This window comes from Cnephaeus nilssonii (assembly GCF_951640355.1).
Source record: "Cnephaeus nilssonii genome assembly, chromosome: 11".
Classification (NCBI taxonomy): domain Eukaryota; kingdom Metazoa; phylum Chordata; class Mammalia; order Chiroptera; family Vespertilionidae; genus Cnephaeus; species Cnephaeus nilssonii.
In genome coordinates this window covers 2,280,330-2,299,961 of record NC_137082.1, presented here as the reverse complement: position 1 = coordinate 2,299,961, position 19,632 = coordinate 2,280,330, and the positions used below count along the sequence as shown (strand labels likewise).

General features: G+C 64.2%; 1 protein-coding gene across 3 annotated transcripts; it reads left to right on the top strand.

Moving 5' to 3' along the window:
* The first annotated feature begins 570 nt into the window (after positions 1 to 570).
* SLCO4A1 (solute carrier organic anion transporter family member 4A1) lies at positions 571 to 19,030 on the top strand. Of its 3 annotated transcripts, XM_079783829.1 has the most exons (12): positions 575 to 710; positions 7,886 to 8,738; positions 9,122 to 9,212; positions 10,538 to 10,659; positions 10,975 to 11,086; positions 14,184 to 14,338; positions 15,462 to 15,657; positions 15,746 to 15,911; positions 16,008 to 16,180; positions 16,439 to 16,503; positions 16,854 to 17,002; positions 18,117 to 19,030. In XM_079783829.1, exons 1-12 carry the CDS (start codon positions 642 to 644, stop codon positions 18,273 to 18,275), a joined length of 2,310 nt encoding a protein of 769 aa, XP_079639955.1. In that variant the 5' UTR covers positions 575 to 641; the 3' UTR covers positions 18,276 to 19,030. The 3 variants fall into 3 exon arrangements, with proteins under 3 accessions (XP_079639956.1, XP_079639955.1, XP_079639954.1); XM_079783830.1 differs by having other exon boundaries at positions 571 to 710; positions 7,891 to 8,738; positions 15,746 to 16,180; XM_079783828.1 differs by having other exon boundaries at positions 15,746 to 16,180.
* Positions 19,031 to 19,632: the final 602 nt, after the last annotated feature.

Genomic DNA, 19,632 nt, shown 5'->3' with positions numbered 1-19,632 from the left:
AAGCTGAGTCCCCAAGGAGGGTGCCGGCCTCCCGAGCTCCCAGGGCCTGTCCCCAGCTGGCCCTCCCTCAGACCTGCCCCCTCCCCTCCCGGGGCCTTCAGGGGCGCTGCCAGGAGCTGCGCACAGGTGGCTCCCGCCTGGACCTGAGGGCCAGACCAAGCTGGCTGTGACCTTTACCCAGCCACAGCGCTCCCGCCCACCCCGTCCCCACCCGGCCCCTGGTAGCCTTTCTCCCTCCACGGCCTCTCCCAACGGCCCGGGTCCCACAGGTCGGGTTCCAGGTCAGTTAGAAACAGTCTCCGCGGGCTGGGAAGTGGCGTTGGCTTCTCTGGAACTGGGGAGAAATTAGTCAGCCAAGGCGGGCGGCCCGCACCGGCGCCGGGGCGCTGGGCTCCTAGGCGGTAGCCCCCTGGGGATGGAGGCGTCGCCGTCCCAGCCTCAGCCCCTCGCCCCTCTAGGCTTGAGCCCCCTCCTCTCCGCTCCAGCCCGGCCCGCTCCGCCCCTCCAGCCCCTCGGCTCCGCCCGCGCCGCGGGCTCCCAGTCCTCTCAGTAGGCGGGCCCAGCCCGCACCACGCGGCCATTGGCGGAGCAGGTGAGCCCAGGGGCCGCCTCTCCACGGCGGGGCGGGCCGGGCCGGATGAATGAAGCCGGAGCCGGCCCGGAGCTGCCGCCAGAGCGCGGTGCGCGGCACAGCCTCCAGGACCCAGACGGTGAGTGCTCCGTGGAGCGCGGGCTGCGCTGGCTAGGGGCGCCCGACCTGCTGAACCCCGGAGTGCCGCCGGTGCCTGCTACGGCTGGGCGGGGAGCCGGCGTGGTCCAGGGGGCGCTTTCGGGGCCGGCGGGGAATCTGGGCGGGCGGGGGTCTGGACCCACGATGCTCCCCAGTCCCTCCGGGCGGGAATGCGGGTGGAAGGTGGACCAGCGCCCCACAGCCTCGCTGCCTTTGGGGAATTGGATAAAAATGCCCCCCTTCTCGCTTCCAGCTTCCTGGGCGGGAAGCCTCAGGGGAGGCAGGGGGAGGGCAAGGGGATGCCTGGTGAGTGGAAGAGCTCGGACGGGACGGAGGGAACTTTCAGGGCGGGGGCCGGGCTGGCGGGCGGGCGCACACGGGGAAGCGGGCCACGTGGGGCCGGCCAGGGACACGCGGCCCCGGGAGCTGCCGGGTTGCGGCGGGTCCCCACCTACAGCGGACGCCGCTGCCGCTGAGTCAAGGAGGAAGCCGTCATGCCCAGAAGTTACTCGAGAGAGGCCGGGCTTTGCTCTCACCAACCGCGCTCCAGACACCTGGGGAGGGGAGCGCGGGGATGGGGGTGGGGGGCTGGTCCCCAGATGCGCGACGCCACTCGCTCTGGTCCTCACCCTGCCATGCCCAGAGCTGCCCGGCTCAGAGCTGCAGCTGGGGGGCCCCGGAGCCCTGGGTGCAAGAGGAGGGCAGGGAAGGATGAAAACAAGGATGTGGGACTGCCCTTGGCACCAAGGGGGCACACTGGGCTGCAGATCGTCAGCCGGCCAGACACCGGGACCTGCTCTGGGCGGAGCCGGATGGAGAAAACCCACTGGGTGGCGGCGGGGTCAGCACCGCTGGGGCGGGGTGGAGGCCAGTTGGTCGCGACCCCCAGGACCTGCGACCCCCAGTGCCTGGACTCCCTCCTGCGGCCAGGCCATCGGACAAGGCGGCGGGGCCTGTAGGAACCACAGTAGTTTTCCACAGTTTCACCGGCTTCCAGCCTCCACTCTTCCCGGTGCTGCTTGGGGGTGGAGTTCCTCTGTGGGTCAGAGACCGGCTGGGGGAGTGGCGCCTCGTGAACCGTGGGGCCCTGCAGGCTTGTTCTCTGCAGGCGGGGCAGGGGGCCTCCGGACAGAAAGCTGCGTTTAGGACTCTAACAATAACGACGGCAGGAGCTGTTTGCTGAGCACTGGACTGTGTCTGCCCTGTGCTAAGTGCCCTGAGCATCATCCCGTCCATCCGGGCAACTGCAGGAGGCGGCCACTGTGGCTCCCACTTCACTGGGAGTAAACCGAGGCCCGTGGTTAAGTGACCCGTCCGCAGCCACAGCCAGTCTGAGGTGAAGGGGTTGAATCCAGGCTAGAGTCACTCCAGACAGTGTAGCTCTGCTCCGGTGTGGGGGCTGCTCTGACAGAGCGCGGCCCCCGATGGTGGGCCTCCGCTGACAGGGAGGACCTCCCAGGAGCAGGCCTGCCTGCCAGGCTTTCCCTGTGCTGCTGGAGGCAGGCAGGGGCAGTGTCTGAGTCAGACCCACACTCCTGACTGCCCTGGGTGGGGACCTGTCCTGTTTCCTGCTGGGCAGGGCCCAAGGTGCTACCTGGGAATGCTTGCTGGGGCTGCTTCCCTCCTGGTGGCTCTGACCTAGCCCACGGTTCCCTGGGTGTGGCTCCCGGAGCAGGTGCCAGGCAGGACGGGACCAAGTTCCACCCTATCGCCACGGGGAGGGGCCGGGTGCCTGCTGTGGGGCAGGATGGTGGCCGAGTGAATGGGGGTCTTGGGGCTGACCTGTCCCTATTAGAGCACCTGATTCCGAGGGCCTCAGCTCAGGGCTCCTGGCTGTCCTCGGCCCTGACAAACCACGGTGCCCGTGGGTTCTCGGTCCACATCCAACTTCCTAAAGCGAAGGTGTGCTCGGCTCTCTGTGAAGTTAGCTCATTGGGCTTAGCACCATCTCCGTCTAGAAGTCTCCGTGAGTGTTAGGTCATCCATCCCAGGCCAGCGTTGCTGAGGAATAGACATTCTTGGCTTTGTGGACTCATGTTCTGGGGAGAGTGGCTGCTACTGTGGCGACTTTGAGTTCCTTGGGCCTCCCCCTGGGAGATATGGGCGATGGGCAGGGAGCTAGACCCGAGCCTGGTGCTGTGGACAGAAAGGAGCTGGGCTGGGCCATCCCCCTGCCTCCTTCACATGGCGTCCAGCTGGGGTGTGGACACAGACCACGGAAATGTTCCCCCTTGAGTCACGTGGTCTCTTGCACTCAGGCGTGGCTAAGAGCCCATTGTCTGCCTTTGGAAGGGGACATACAATAACCCTCAGAATGTCAAGGCTGCTTTGTACCGGGATGGCTGTGGCGGGTATGAGGCTGTGGGAGGAAAGCGGACAGGCCCCCTGGGATTCCACCGGGAATGGGGGCAGCAGCTCGACCTCAGGTGACCGGGCGCTGCTGGAGGAGGCAGAGGAGCCGCCTGGCTGCCTGAATGCTGGCCCCCAGCTGTGTCCCCTCATGGGCCCGCCCTGGCTTGGCCCTCAGCCTGCTACCCTCAGACACCCCTCGTCCCCCCTCAGTGGCCACAGCACAGCCCCGATTTTGCCAGCATTACACAGAATTAGCCTCTCGGACCGCATTTCTGGGGACAGGTGGACACTGTCACAAACCATGCGTTTTCTGCAAAAGCTGCTCGTGACGAGGCCCACCGAGGCCCAAGTACAGGGCAGGGCTTGCTGACAGACCCAGCTGGCTCCGCCGATGGGCGTCCCGAGAGTCACAGGGCCCCTGGCAGGCGATCCCGACAGGTCCTCTCTCCCATGTGAGCTGGGCTCCACTTGAGCACCTCGCCCATGGGGGATGCCTCTTCTCAGTGACATTTTTGTGGCAAACCTGGGGGTTACCTGAGGCAACACCCCTTGGCCTGAGCCACAGAGGTGGCACCTCATCCCCACTCTGGGCTTGTGAGGACATCTACCACTCTGCAGGCACATGAGCCTAAGAGGCCCCCAGGAAATGGGCAAGCCCAGCCTATGCCTGGGGTGGCCCCTCATGTGAACAGAGCTTGCTCCCTCCAGCACCCCCAAACCCCATACGCCTTCCCGTACATCTGATTTCTCATGAGCCTCCAGTGGTGCCTGGACCCACTGTGAGCGGAGAGGCTGGCTCCTTCGCCTCAGGGCTCCTCCCCGTGATGTCACACACCTGTTCCAGTAGGGAAACTGAGGCTCGGAGAGGCCCACCCGAGGTGGAGCTCCTGCCTGGCTCTCAGGCAGCCTCTCAGCCTCTGCATCGCCCTGGAGTGGGAGGGTGGATCTTTTTTTTGGATCACATATTGTGGGTCGGAAAGAGGAATAAGGTCCCTCAGGGGCCCCGAGGCCCACCCTACCCTCTCCAAGCTGGGGCTCGGGCGCTGGAGACAAGAGTGGGAACAGGAATGTCCATGCGGAAACTGCAGGACACTCCCTGGGGGACAGCCCTTCCCACTCGCTCCCAGACAATCCTTCATTGTGGCCTCCATGCAAAGCAGCTTCCGCGCTCACCAAGTATGAAAACGAGGGTTACCGGGCACTGCGGTGGCTGCCCCAATCCTGCCATCTGGGTGCCTGCACTTTGAGCCTCAACTTCAAGAAGTGAAAGGCTCCCCACCCCGAAGAGACCGGATGGGTCTAGGAGAGAAGACAGCTGCCTGGGGAGTCCCAGGGAGTGAGGGCAGGGCCCAGGGGCCACCACGAGGCTTAGCATGTCACTCAGCAATCCTGCATCCTTCCTGCCTGCTCTGCTTTGCATAGGGCCTCCGGCTGGAAAATGAAGTAAGCAGGTGCACGGGGACCTCCCAGAGGCATCTGAGAAAATAAGAGGAGCGGGTTGCGTAGACAGATGCGTCCAAGTCTTCCAGCTCTTTATGGAGTCCCGGTTCTCACAGACCCAGCTGCAGCGAGCCACGCGTGGGCCCCTGACCTCTCACAGTGTAGTTGAGGGACGGCCTACATGTCTTCACAGCAGGTGCCCCAGACGCCTTGGGTGTAGCTGATGGGCCAGGGCCAGTCTCACCCTAAGACAGCGTTCACACAGGGACATCCCTCCCCACCGGCCAGGGACAGCCCCTGCTGCTGCCGCTGCCGCTGCCGCTGGAGGAGGGGCTGCGGGCCTGTTTCTGTGGGCCAGGACGCTCGCGAAGGCTCCATCAGGGCTTCCGGCCTCAGCTGTCCTCTCAGGGGGATGAAGGCCGCAGAGCAACAGGGAGAGGATGGCCCAGAGGTGGGCAGGTGCCTGGGCCCCGTGGCCACAGGGCGGGGAGTGCCAGGCAGACCACCAGCTCAGGGCTCAGGTAGCTGGAGCACCCAAAAGGAGGCCTGTCCCTTGTCCTGGGGCAGCAGTGGAGTGCAGGGCTCGGGGGCTGTCTGTGGGGGATGTTGCGTTCAAGCTTCCCTTACACCTCAGTGCCTGAGTCATGGGGGCACAGCTGCCCTTTCTGATACAGATGCGCTGACAAGCCCAGAGCCTTCCAGAGAAAGCATCCACTGCCCGTCGGGAATCCAACCCTGGAGCGGAGCTGTGAGCGGGATGGAAGGTGACAGGCACTGTCGCCCGCTTGCTGGATCCAGGGGAGCGCCCTCCATGCCTTGGCTGCTGTGGGTCCCATCGTCGTAGGAACCGGGGCCTGAGGGCCATGGAGGAGGCCTGCGGGGCTGATGTGTGCGAACGTTCTGATCACGTGCGTGTGGTGGCCACCAATGGGGCGCCCGGCTAACATCTAAGATAAGGTTTTCAATGTGCTGCTTTACATGTATGTGGCCTGTGGGATTCTAGGTCAACCATCGTCTGTTTAGGTCGGAGACTGTAAATTTTAGTTCAGGTGAAACTTGACCCTGACTCAGAGCTGTTGGGACCGTCCGCCGCTAGTGGTTCGTGTGTTACGTGGCTTTGTTTTCCAACAGGAAGTTCTGTTTTGTTGTGGCCGTTCCTAATGACAAAAGCTAGCGACGTGGCCGCCTAGGCCCAGCAGAAGGCCTGATGTTCCCACTGCGAGCGAGCCCAGAGCCAGCGGGAGGGGTGGTGAGGGCGGCGGTGGGCAGGTGTTTGAGGCGGCATACCTTGGTCCTCCGTTTGCAGATCACTTACTGGGAATAAGCGCCTACGAGTGATTCCTGGGGGTGCAATACTGACCCTCCAGCCCCCACAGGCCTGGGCGGCCCCTGGGCCTGGCTGGGCTCCTTCCCTCGGGCTGCGCTCCAGCCCCAGGACGAGGCCCAGCGCCTGTGGGTTGCGTGTGCATATGTGCACATGTTTGTGTGTACCTGCCTGTGCGCGCATCAAGAAAAAAGACACAGGGTGACCTCTGGGCCTTGGAACTTCAGGTGGCCTCGCGCCTTTCCCATACTTCTCCGGATTTCAGTTGCGGGGCGGGGGGTGGCAGGGCTGTCCTGTCTAAGGGCTCCAGCTGGTCATCCTCCGCGCGTCCCACTGCACCTGAGTGCTCGCCGCCAGCGTGCCCAGGGTGCGTGCTGGCTGTCACCCGAGCACCCGCCGGGGCCGCGGCGGGAGGTGCGGCCCTCCAGGAATCTGACAGCCCCAGGCTTTCCTGCTGCTCCCTGCCGACCAGCCCCGCGTGCCAGCTTGCACAGGGTGGTGGCACTATAAATAAGACAGCCCCAGGGAATGGCTTCAGTGGAAGTTTTGCTGCCTACCCACAGCCTTGAGCTACAGCCGCCGACAGCCTGGCAGCACCAGTTTCCAAAGTAAACAGCCGCCTGCATGTACTTGCCGCTCAGCTGGCCGCGTTCTTTCAATAAAATGCCTGCGAGGACGGCTGTGACGCATGTCCATCGGCTTGGGAGCCAGGCAGCGCGGGCGAGTGCTGTTTGCCACGGCCAGCTGTGTGGCCCTGGGCACGTTGCTGACCCTCTGGCCCACTTCCCTGACCTGTGAGGTGGGCTGCGGTCAGGTGTGCACAGTGATGCCCTCACGGAGCCTGGGGAAGTGTGATGTCACCGTGAGGTACGGTGGGCTCTTCACAGCGCATTGTGCCCTGCTCAGAAGCTTTTGCACCCACCCTTGGCTCTGCAGACGCCGGAGAGGAGCCTGGGCTTTAAATTACTAGCTGAGCGGGTGCCACTTTCCAGTTGCACAGAGGAGCGTGGCGTGCCCGCTGCCCACGGCCGCAGTGAGATGGCTGCGCGGAGGAGCCCGCTGCAGGCAGAGGCCGGGCGGGAGGGCCCCGAGGCTGCACCGCAGGCGTGGGCGCTGTGCTGCCGCAGGAGGGGCCCGATCTCTCCAAATGCAAAACTGAGTCCCAGGCCGGGTCAGGTCCCACCTGGGTCCCCTTCCCGTCACCCTTGGAGGCTTCCGGTTTGTCTGGGAGGACTCCCAGGGCTCTGGGGTCCCTGCTCTGCTGTCTCCCCCACTCCCTCACTTCCAACACCCCCCAAACTTTGGACTAAGACAAAGTTCTTGTTCACACTAAGGCACAGGAAGCTAGCGGGGTGTGTTTAAGAAAGAATGAGGGCCAAGCTTGAAGCTCGAGGGCAGGTCCTCACACCAGCAGCTGCACATCCAGAGCCCACGCCCAGCCGGGACGTGTGCTCAGGGTGGCCCATGGGCCCCCGCGCCCAGCCCGCCCTGATGTGCCTCAGCTCTGCTTCCAGGCCTCTGTCAGGAGGGGCTGTCCTCGGCCTGGCCTGGCGCGGCCCGGCCCCTGCCCAGCGCGGCGTATGCCCATCTTCAGGCCCAGCCATAGTGGCCGATACGTGCTGCCCTGCATGTGTGGCCTCAGGTGGGGTCCTGGATTTGGGGAGGGGGCTGGTCTTGGAAGGTCACCCCACCAGCCCGGGCACTGACCAGGCAGATTGAGCCGCAGCCGCCCAGGGAACGGGTGGAGGGGGTATTAGCCGCCCAGGGGACAAGGTGGGTGGGGTGTTAGCCGCCCAGGGGACAGGGTGGATGGGGTATTAGCTGCCCAGGGGACAGGGTAAAGGGGGTGTTAGCCGCCCAGGGGACAGGGTGGAGGGGGTGTTAGCCGCCCAGGGGACAGGGTGGATGGAGTGTTAGCCGCCCAGGGGACAGGGTGGAGGGGGTGTTAGCCGCCCAGGGGACAGGGCGGAGGGGGTGTTAGCCGGAGACGGTGGTGTGCCCCGGGGCTGGTGCAGTTTGCTCACCACATCTCCCCACAGAACAGACCGGGCACTGGAATCCGATCGCTGTCCCTCCTGGGAGAGATGCCCCAGCACGTGATGGGGGACAAGGCCTTCGTCTCCATGCCGCAGCTGGTGCTCCCCAGCCCGCCCTCTGCCCTGGACGACAGGTGTGGCCACACCCCCTCCAGCAGGCGGGCGTCCCTGGGCGCGCCCCTGAGCCTGGGCGCCCTGCGTCCGGCCACCCACAGCCCCCTGGACTCCTGCAGCCAGCCGCTGTGCCAGCCCAGGGCCCAGAAGCACGGCGCCCGCACGTTGTGCTACCCGGCCGCCGGGCCGCGGAGCTCCGAGTGCGGCTGGCGGGCCTTCACCCCCAAATGCCTGCAGGCCCTCAACACCCCGCGGGGCTTCCTGGGCTTCCTGTGCGCGGCCTCCTTCCTGCAGGGCATGACCGTGAACGGCTTCATCAACACGGTCATCACCTCCATCGAGCGGCGCTATGACCTGCACAGCTACCAAAGCGGCCTCATCGCCAGCAGCTACGACCTGGCCGCCTGCTTCTGCCTCACCTTCGTCAGCTACTTCGGGGGCAGTGGACACAAGCCCCGCTGGCTGGGCTGGGGCGTGCTGCTCATGGGCGCCGGCTCGCTGGTGTTCGCGCTGCCCCACTTCACCACGGGCCCCTACCAGGTGGAGGTGGACGAGGGCCTCGGGCTGTGCCGGGCCAACCGCAGCGTGGCGTGCGGGGACCGCGCCTCGAGCCTGTCCGGCTACCGGCTCGTCTTTATGCTGGGCCAGTTCCTGCACGGAGCGGGCGCCACGCCCCTGTACACGCTGGGGGTCACCTACCTGGATGAGAACGTCAAGTCCAGCTACTCGCCTGTCTACATTGGTGAGTGAGGCCGGCAGGGGCTGGCGGGAGGCAGTGTGATGGGCGTCTGCTCAGAGCCTGGCCCCTTCTGTGCACTTTGCCGGTGGCCGCACGTGGCCTCGGTGCTCGGGGGCAAGGGGAGGACTCCAGCAGCACCTGCGGTTGGCTCTGAGAGAAATGTTTTAAAATCCCCTTGAAAGGCTGACCCCAGCCAGGCCTCCTGGGAGAGATGTCCCCCCAGGAGGCGCAGTGGAGGCTCTGATTAAAGGGGGGCGTCCCGGCGGCGGGCAGGCAGGCAGTGCGGGTGAGGGTGGGCTGCTCCCCGGTGGGCCCGGTGTGTGAGTGTCACACAGCCGGCGGGGAGCAGGCGTGGCAGCCACCTGATGGCCCTGCTTCCCTTGCAGCCATCTTCTACACGGCGGCCATCCTCGGCCCCGCGGCCGGCTACCTGATCGGAGGCGCCCTGCTGAACATTTACACGGAACTCGGCCGGCGGTGAGTGACTGGGCTCTCCCCTGTGGCACAGGAATCGCGAGAGGACGCGCTGTCCACGGGGAGGGGCGTGGGGTGGGGCCTCTGTGTGGTCCGGGACCTGCTGGCCTGCGTGGCTTTGAGGACAGGCCTGGGCGGGAACAGTGTGGAGGACAGCCCCGAGCCGCGGGAGACCAGGCCTCCGGTGTCTTTGCAGAACAGAGTGGCTTCGCCTCTGCCGGTGTGAGATTCTTTTCCGTGGGCTTTTCCACGCCAAGCGCTTCCCAGACACCAGCTGGGTGTCCCAAATCCAACTGCATTCTGACCTTGACTCTCCAGTGTCAGCGCAGACCCCATAGGTCAAGGCTCAGTCCCATGAGATCCCCCCCCCCCCGCCCAGAAAAGACACCAGGTTCCCTTCCATTCGCCGTGGGATCAACACGGAGGTTCCCAGGACCCCTCAGCTCAGTGATTTGCTCAAGTGGCTCGCAGACCTGGGGGAGGAACCAATGGGAATAGATGGGGTGCGGTGTGGGAGGGGCCAGAGCTCCGTACCCTCTCTGGGTCCAACCTCCCAGCTCCACCACGTGCACCCCCTTCTGTCAGGGTTTTTACGGCTTCACTTCGCAGGGGTGGTTGGTTAACTCATTGCCCGTTGGTGGTCAACTACCACCGGAGTCAGCATGGACCAAAAGTTGCCACTTGCTGACCTCGTGGTTGGTGTTTCTGGTGACCAGGCCCCCTCAGAGGCTCTCAAGGGACCCACCAAGAGTGGCCACATCCGAACAAAGACACTGCTGTCACCCAGGAAATTACAAAGAATTAAGGAGCTCTGTGCTAAGACGGGGTGAAGCCCAAATCTGCACTGCCTGTTATGTCACAGAGTGTTTCTTTTATTCCTTGTATACTCTGCTTGTGATACTAGGTTTTTGTAAATCTGAGCAGGAGAGGGAGAGAAGGAGAGAGGGAGATATCAAGACAGAGAGAGACAGAGAGACGAGAGGAGGGAGCAGGAAGGAAGGGTGTCCTGTGACCCCTCGGCTCAGGGGCGGCCTTGTGCTCCAGGCCCTCACCGTCTCGGTGGCTTCCTAACGCCTTCTGAGAAGCAGGGGCCACTGCTGCTACCCTTGGACTCTCTCTGCAGATGGCGCGCCTCTGCCCTGGTACAAACGCCACCTGTGGCCTCAGGTTGACTAAATTGGGTGTCAAATGTGCACGTTCTGTGCAAGAGGTAGGTGGGGCTGTGTCCCTCACTCTCTACACCCGCCCACTGGCCTGCGTGGACCAGCAAGTCAAGGGACACCCAGCTCACGTGCCCTGGATGCTGACCCCACTGCCTTTTCCCACAGGACCGAGCTGACCACCGAGAGCCCGCTGTGGGTTGGTGCCTGGTGGGTGGGCTTCCTGGGCACCGGGGCCGCTGCCTTCTTCATTGCGGTTCCCATCCTCGGCTACCCGCGGCGGCTGCCAGGTGGGTGCTCCCCCCTCCTTCCCCCACGTCCCCTCCCCCCCCCCCCCCGCCCCCAGTGTGCCAGCCCCTCTCGTCGTGTGAGCTGCTGAGATGCGCAGGCGAGTCCAGATGTGGTGTCTGCCGGGTCCTCCATCCTGCAGGGCGGGCCGGCCAGCTGTGTGCCCTCCCCGGGGCCATGGCGAGGCTGGTTTCAGCGGTGCCAGGTTGTCTGCTGGCTCTGTCCCACTCCGTTGCCAGGGTGGGTCCGCACACCCTCCGTCCCACAGCCGTCCATGCCCTGCAGGCCCTGAGTCTCCTGGCATCTTGTCCCTCCAGGCTCCCAGCGCTACGTGGCCATGAGAGCCTCTGAGACACACCAGCTGAAGGACAGGAGCCCCAAGGCGGCCAGCAGCCCCGGCTTTGGGAAAACCATCAGAGACTTGCCTCTGTAAGGAACTTGGGGGCGTCATCGGCCTGCGCCTCTCGCCCATGCCCGTGTGTCCTGGAGACCCTCTGGGGGTCTCACACACACGGAGGCTGGGCCCCAAACGAGGAGTGTTGGAGTGGCCCTCCGAGGCCACGTGAACGCACAGCCCCTAGTTCATGACCCCTGGTCCCCAGGGGCGCGCACTGACCTCAGGCCATGCCCCAAGAGTCGCCCCTAACCGGCCGCAGGCCCTCGCTCTGTTGCACCCTCCCACCACTTCACTAGGTGTCGCCTGCACACGGCTCATGGGCTCCAGGCTGGCGCCGCCCTTCCGGCCTCGGGCCCGGGCCCTCGCTGCCCTGCACCTGCCCCCGCCCAGCCGTGTGCACATCTTGTTCGTGTCCCCCTCTCTTGTGGGAATGACTTGCTTTGCCATCCTCATTCACAAAGAGAGCCCTGCATGGGCTGCTGGGGTCTCAGCAGGACGTGGGGCCTGGGGGCTCATGGCTGCCCAGGGCCCCTCTGCCCAGGATCGGGCCTTCCACGGGGGTCTCTCCCGCTCACCAACACCCCCCACCCTGCAGTGTCCTGAGCCCGTTAACGGCAGTCTAACAGCCACCGGGGCTCGGGCTGTTGGCAGTGGGGGCGAGCCTGGTGCCTGTCCAGCACGGAGGGTGAAGGGGTTCAGGGCCGAGGGTACCCGCCATGGGCTTGTTCTCCCCTCCCCACTTCCTGTCAGATCCCCCAAAAGAACCACCCACTCAGGAGGGTGCCCCCCACAGGCGAGCTGGCCCAGGTCCACCTCGGCCAGGGGTGGGAGCATTGTCTCCTGGCACGCTCCCAGCTGGCACCGTGCTGGGCACTGGGCCTGTCCCCAGTGGCCCGGGGAGGTGGCCGACGTCCGGAAGTCCCTGCCCAGGCTCAGTTCCCAGACCAGTTGCTGGTCGGAAAGCCGGTGCGTGTGCCTGTTAAATCGTGACTAGTTCTCTGAGCAAATTCCAGCCAAACCTCAGTCGCACGTCCTGCAGGAGAAGGAAACAAGGAGTGTGCTGGCCACTGGGGAGAGCCCCTTCCTGCCCAGCCACGGCCCCAGCGCGTGGGCTGGTCGGGCAAGGCGGGGAGGGACTGGCCACACGCTGTCCCCCCCAAAGAACACAAACGGGACCTGAGACCTGTGCCTGGCAGAGAAGGTGCTGGGGCGTCCGGCTGCCCTGAGCCGCCAGAGCCCCGCCGCCACACCCACTCTGACGGCATTTTGTCCACGGCCTTCCCAGCACCTAGTGCGGAAGCCAGCTTTGCAGGCCCTGGGCTCCCCATTGGAGCGAGGCCTGGTGAGGACTGCTCGGAGTTCAGCTGAGCAAGTCACCCCTGTCTGGAAAGACAAGTGGGGGTGTCCTTCACCAGGCGGCCCCTCCCACCTGCTCGGAGGGCCGGTGCCACGGGGAATTGTGGCCCCTGCAGGCCTGCTTCTCAAACCCGCGTCCTCTGAGAAGAGCGTCTCAGGGTCACGACGGTCCACGTGGCTGTGACAGATGCTGGCGTGAGGGTGACCGGGCTGCGCGCGGGCAGGAGACCCCAGGACAGGCACCGCTCCGGCCTTTAGGGAGCAGCCCTGAGCCCCTCGACGGCACCAAGAGCCACTTGTCAGCCACACGTTAGTCACGTGTCACAGACCGCTTTGCTGTCAGCGTAGGAGTGAGGCTGTCCCAGCGCAGCCCGTGTCCCTCTCCACTTCCGGGGGCAGTAACGTAAGCCGTTGGCCAACACTTCTGTGCTGGCCCCGACGCTGCCGCCATGGCTGAGAGGGGCGGGTGGGGGGAGAAGAGGTGCAGAGAAAAGCCGCGTGAGCTGGAGCCCTGGCTGCCCGCCGAGGCCCAGCCCCTCTGTTTCCGGACCTCCCGGGGGTTGATGTGTGTTCCCATCCCCGTTTGCCTCCCGCACTGTGTTAGTGCCATTGGTGTTCTTTAAGCCTCACCCAAGGACATGCTTAGAGAGAGGAAGAGAGACGAAGAGAAACATCGATGCAAGGGAAGCATCCATCGGTTGCCTTCCATACGCTCGTCACTTGGGGATCAAACCCGCAACCCAGGTGTGTGCCTGACCAGGAACCGAACCGGCAGCCCTGCGGTGCACGGGCGGCGCCCAACCGGCTGAGCCCCCCGCCGGGCTCTCACGACATCTTAACAGTCTCTGAGTGTCTCGCACGTTTGGACAGTGCTGCACCCCATGTGGCGTGCAGGACCCCACTCTTGCAGGGCCTGGCCCTCGGAGCCTCTGTGCAGACCGAGGCCTGGCACCCAGTCCTGACACGGTGACACGGGACAGACACCTCCCCAGCGAAGCTTCCGAGTGTGACGCCAGCACCTCCAGGCTCAGGGCCCACATCCTGAGCTCCCGAAACCCTCTACCCCACAGCCGGACCCATGGCCAAGTGGTCCCGCAGGCTGTGCGGGGCTCCGAGTTCTCAGAAATGGGTCCAGGCGGGTCCACCAGGGCATCCGCGGCCAGGTTCGATGGCACCAACACCAACACCCTTCCTCAGGCCCCTGTCTTCACCCCCAAGTGTGCACCAGGCGAAGCCGCAGAGCCGGCCACGCCCACTGGGCTCCGGGGAGGGCCCCTCTGTCCAAGTCTACGGGGCTTCCCGCCGCCTCCCACAGCTGCTGGTTGCGGGGCCCCATCCTCAGCCCCGTCCCCCTTCCCATGGGCCCGTCCAGTCCACGACTTGGCAACAGTTGCCCCCAGAGGTGATTAAATAGACATGGGTCACTCAAGGTCCCTCCTCACACCAAAGCCCGAACACTGGCCAAGGCGGCGATAAGGCTCTTCCGTAATCAGTGACCGCAGCTTTACAACAAGCCACGCGCTCAGAATCCTGGTGCCAGGTCACTCCCTGCCACAGCCCAGCCAAACACATCCTCTTGGTTTCTCTGGAAAAAATGTGGGGTGCCTCCCAGTTCATTGGTGACCCACTCTGTTCCTCACAGAACTGGGGCTCAGTGAGCTCGGGTGGGAAGGACGATGGCCTCAGGAGCCGTGGCTTCCTCACACCCTGGCTCTGGCCCACTCTGACCCTCTGTCTCTTCTCTCTTGTCTCCGTCCCCCCTGCCCTGTCCAGTTCCATCTGGCTCCTCCTGAAGAACCCTGTGTTCATCCTGCTCTGCCTGGCTGGGGCCACTGAGGCCACCCTCATTGCTGGCATGTCCACATTCGGCCCCAAGTTCCTCGAGTCCCAATTCAGCCTCAGCGCCTCGGAAGCCGCCACCTTGTTTGGTGAGAAAAGTCTCTGAACCTTCAGGGGTCCGCAGCCTCTTCAGCAGTTCTCAGACGAGCGAGGGGTCTTGGAGAGCGCCTCCTGATACGCCCAGACTGCGCCGCTCCCGTGGGGCCGCCCAGCAGGGAGAGCCCAGAACAAGCGTCTGGGCTATAGGCAAGGCTCCGTGGCACCCCTCCCCGGGGGCTTCGGGCACACTGACCACACATGCGCGGCGTGCTGGCCAGTCTCAGGGCCCCATGGAGCCGGCTGCCCTCCTGGCGGGGTCCCTCTCTAGCTGGGAGGGCCGGGGTGGCCTCCAGCTTGCCGGCATCTCCCACTTGCCACCCAGGACCTGGGCGTGCGTCATCCCCCTGAGCTAGGCACCCAGTGTCCAGGGCCTCAGAGGACCCTCCCGGCTGCAGGCGCTCTGTGGCCAGAGCAGGCAGCCCTCCCAGGAGAGTGTGGCTCCTCCTCCCACTGCTGCCCAAGGGGCAGCCTCCTCGGCGGGGAGAGTGGGGGGAGAGGTCATAGGGCACAGGTCAGCCGTGAGTGCAAGGTGGGGAGCAGCACCCAGGCCACTCCACTGGGCACCTCTGGGGGAGCCATCGGATTAGAGGACCCCACCCCCTTCCTCTGACTAACGCCACCTCAGCCGGCTCCACGTACCCAGACCCCTACCCACAACTGCCTCCCTTCCCCACAGGCCCCTCCCTGCACTGACGCCCCTGGAACAGCATGTCCTCTGGAGCCCCCGCTCCTGCCCCCCGAGCTGGCTTTGGTCAGTGCTGGGGAGATGGGCCGCCTGAGCCCGGGGGCTCTCAGGTTGCCCACGGCCCCTTGGAGCCCCCACTCCCATCACCTAATTTCAACTTCATATTGAATGCCAGGGCCACAGGCTTCCAATGTCCCCACGTTTGGACTGGGTAGAGGCCGTGGGTGGGCAAGTGCTGTGGACCTCGGCTCCTCCCCAGAGGCAGGGCAGCAGCAGAGAGCCCATCGCTGCCATCCAGACAGGGGTGGCTCTGCACCTCCGTGCCCCCATCTGTAAAGTAGGGATAACAAGATGCGGCAGGATCAGGGCCCACCCCAGGCGCCAGAACATCCTGAACCGCTGGCTGAGCCCCTTCCCCCCTCTCACAGGGTACCTGGTGGTGCCAGCGGGTGGGGGCGGCACCTTCCTGGGTGGCTTCTTTGTGAACAAGTTGAAGCTCCGTGGCTCGAGCATCATCAAGTTCTGCCTGACCTGCTCCCTGACCAGCCTGCTGGCCATCCTGGTCTTCTTCGCGCACTGCCCCAACGTGCCCATGGTGGGCGTGACAGCCCACCACAACAGCAGGTAAGGGCCCCGCGCGCGCCAGTTGGGGTTCACGGGCGAGGCCACCTGGCACCGGCCTCCGCCCACCACCCGCATCTCCCACCTGCAGCGTCTTGCCCGAGGGCCACCTGGAGCTGACGGCCACCTGCAACGCGGCCTGCGGCTGCGGGCCAGGGCACTACAGCCCCGTGTGCGGCTCCGACGGCCTCATGTACTACTCGCCCTGCCACGCGGGCTGCCTGGAGGTGGCCGCGCCCGGCCCTGGCGGCCAGAAGGTGAGTGCAGCCCCTGCCCATGTCCCATCCTGCGCCCCGGAGCTGGGAGGGCCCGTCCCTTCCTCCGGTAATCGGCGCTGTTGTTGCGCTCCTCAGGTGTACCGAGACTGTAGGTGTGTCCTTCAGAATTTTTCCTCTGGTTTTGGCCATGCTACTGCAGGGAAATGCACTTCAACTTGTCAGAGCAAGCCCCTCCTTCTGGTTTTCATATTCGTTGTAATTACCTTTACATTCCTCAGCAGCATTCCCGCGCTGACGGCAACCCTACGGTAAGCACAGCTGGGCTCCGCTCCGCTCGCTCCCTCCGGAGCCTTCCCTCCAGCGCCTCCAGCGGAGCTCCCAGAGCCGCGGGTCCCTGCTGGGCCTCAGGCGGTGGCGGTGGCCAGAAAGCTGCGCCTCTGTGAGGTCTTTCCACCTGGGGAGGTGGCAGTGCGGCCTGGAGCTTGGCCAGGACCTGGCTGTGGGCTTGGGGGTGTGACTTGGCGGCGGCCACACTTCCTGGGCTTTGACATGCTTTTCTGGTTCAGGTGCGTCGGCGACCAGCAGAGGTCCTTCGCGCTGGGAATTCAGTGGATCGTGGTTAGGACTCTAGGTACTTACTGTGCGGGGTGAGGGCCACGCACAGCTGGGCATGATGCTCACTGCACAGGGCACCTGGCAAGTGTCTCCCCACCCAGGCCTGTGCCCACCTGGGAAGAACGCCATTCCCTAACGCTCCACTAGAGGCGCCCATGTCACTTTTTGCCCAGAGGGTGCCTTTTCCTCACTAACACAAAAGCTCCCTGGGGGTCGGGGGTCACAGGAAATGTCCTGGCCTGCAGCCGAGTCCCCAGAGAAGGAACTCTTAGGCCCCCTTTGCACCCCCCTGGGAACACCAGTGGCCGAGGTCCCCTTTCTGAGAGCCTGGGCACGTTGGGGTTCTGAGTGGGCCTCTCTCCACAGGGGGCATCCCAGGGCCCATCGCCTTCGGCTGGGTGATTGACAAGGCCTGCCTGCTGTGGCAGGACCAGTGTGGCCAGCAGGGCTCCTGCTTCCTGTACCAGAACGCAGCCATGAGCCGGTACATGCTCATCGCCGGGCTGGTGTATAAGGTGAGCAGCTGGGCTGCTGGGCGGGCTGAGGGAGGAAGCCCGCACTCTTCTAGCAGCAGGGTTCTGGGCACTCCCCGGGCCTCCCAGCAGTGAAGCCCATCGTGCAGAGCCTGTCCTTCCCCGTCTAGAGTTGGCATTGGGACCCTGATGTTGTGGTGACTGGGAGAGCCAGCCTGGGTCACGGCCTGAGCTTGCAGCCCGGGGTCAGAGGGCGCCCTGCCTTCCAGCCTGGGTGTGCCCTGTGGCTCTGGCAGCTCGGGCTCTGGAGAATAAAGCCTGGCAGCCTGGGCACGTGCAGGCCGGGTCGGTGTGCTGGGCCCCTGAGCCACACGGCTTTAATGTGCCTTCCTAGTTCTCAGCCTGACTCTCTGCTTCAAGCCACGGACGGAAACTTCCTGCCCCCGCGCTGGGCATATGCGCCCGGTGCGGCCCGGACCGTGGGAGGGGAGGCTCAGGACTCCCAATAAGAGGAAGCCTAGGGCCTGTCTCCACGGCAGGACCTTTCCTGGGGGCCTCCAACGCAGTATTGGCTGAGCCTGGTTTATCTCCCTTCAGATTAGTGTAAAAATAGCCAAGTGTGACCAGGGATTTGTGGAGCTCTGGAGAATAGCCCCGGGTTGATTTTAAAGAGACATGCCCTCCCCAGGGAGCAATCTGGTCCCTGGGACGTCTGTCTGCCAGCAACCTTTGGCTTATAGATCTGTCACCCCATCTCTGCCCCATGTTCACAGAACCCCGCCCCCCATGTATTTGTGACAAACCCCTGTCTCCTTTCTCTTACAAGGACAACATACTGGACTGGGGGCCCCATCCAGTATGCCCTCATCCCAAGTTCCTTCATTACATCTTCCCAGTAAAGGCCCCGTTCACACGCTCTGGGATCATGACTCAGATATATCTTTGGGGGACACTGTTCAGCCCCCCTATCCAGTGCCTCTGCTTTTAGTCAAATGCATTTTCCTTCCTTCTAACAGCACTGGTGTCCGTGCTGGGGACGCGCTGTGCAGGAAAAGGGTCTTCTTGCCAGAGTGGGGGGTCTTGAGAGCCCCGAGAGGAGCTGGGAGGCGCGGGGCCTGGGTAGGCAGCTCCGGTCCAGCAGCCCCTTTCTCTGCAGGTGCTGGGCTTCCTCTTCTTCGCCGCTGCGTACGTCCTGTACAAGTCCCTGCCGGGGTCTCCCCGGGGCCTGGAAGCTTCTCTGCCCAGCCAATCCTCGGCCTCGGACAGCCCCTCGGACCTCCAGGGTGCCCCCTCAGGCCTCCAGAGCAACGTCTGATGCCAGCCCGCCCACCGGACCTGGGCCAGCACTCAGCGCTCCCCAAAACCACCAGCTAGCTTCTCCACCGAAGGGCTGACCCCTCCCTGATTGCTCCCCAGTCTGAGGACTCTTAGAAAATCTCCCCTTAGATTCTGGGGGGCTCGAGGCAGGAGGGCTGCTGCTCATGTCTGAGCCGGGAGGCGGCAAGGAGAAGGACTGCAAGACATGGGAAACGCGCTGGGGGAGTGTGGCGGCCCCGGTCTCACACTCGGTGGCCTTTCCCCAGGGACGCAGCGGACAGCGTTGACGGCCTCACTGCTGGCGCTGTGCCCACTTTGGTTCTCGGTTCCCAGGGCGGGGCCGCCGCTGGTGGGAAGCACCAAGTGCTGGCCCCGCTGAGTGCTGGCGGCTGGTGCCTGCCCGGCTGGTGCCTCCGCAGTCCCCTGAACTGCCCTGACTTCCTGTTTGTCCTGCGGAGGGGAGGCCCGTGGGACGCCATTTCCGGAGTGTGCTCCCCAAGGAGCCAGTTCCTTACTCAAACCTGCTGTCACCTCCTGTCCTCGCCGCACGACCCCGGTGGGATGGGAGCATATATTTATGGACCATTTGCATAAACACTTACTTCTAGAATCGGTTTCCTACCCGCTGGGCGAGTGCTCGCTCAGCAGAACCTGTGGATTCGCCGGAGGGTGCTGGACTTTCACAGGATGTTTGTTTCCTGGTGTCCTCAGACAAAATTATGTGTGTAAATATATTTTAATATTTAAAAACTATGTCCCTATTAGTGTGTTTATTTCTATAAATTTGCAAAGTTTGGTGGTTTTGCACATCCTTCGTGTGGGCTTCTGGGAGTCTGCGAGGGCTGCCAGGCGAGCCTGTTTTCTCAGGAGCCTCCCGGGGGTGTTCCTCCCCTGCCAGTGCCCCCCCCCCCCATGACCAGTAGTCTTCTCCCTCCAGGGCCCCACACCCACCTGGGCCCTCAACTCCAGGTCCCACTTTCATTCACTGCCACTGGCGCAGGAAGAGTGTATGTGTGTGCATGTATGTATGTGCATGTGTGCATGTGTGTGTGCCAACCTATGGTTCATAAAACAAGATGAAAGGAGCCCCAGCACGGGGTCACTCTTTCCCTAAACATCCGATTCTGATGGTGCGGTGACCGGGCCGGGCAATGGCCTGTGACACCCACTGTTGCATTGCAGCTGCTGGGAGCTCGCTGTCAACTCCACAGCGTTTGGAAGAATGGAAGCAAGGGGTGGCTTTCTGCTCTCCGAGGAGGCTCCTCACCGCCGCCTCCCCACCCAGGCGGGCTCTCCTTTGTCAGGGGCTTGGCAGGGGAAAGACCTTAACATTGGAGTCGCCAGAGCTCCATCGG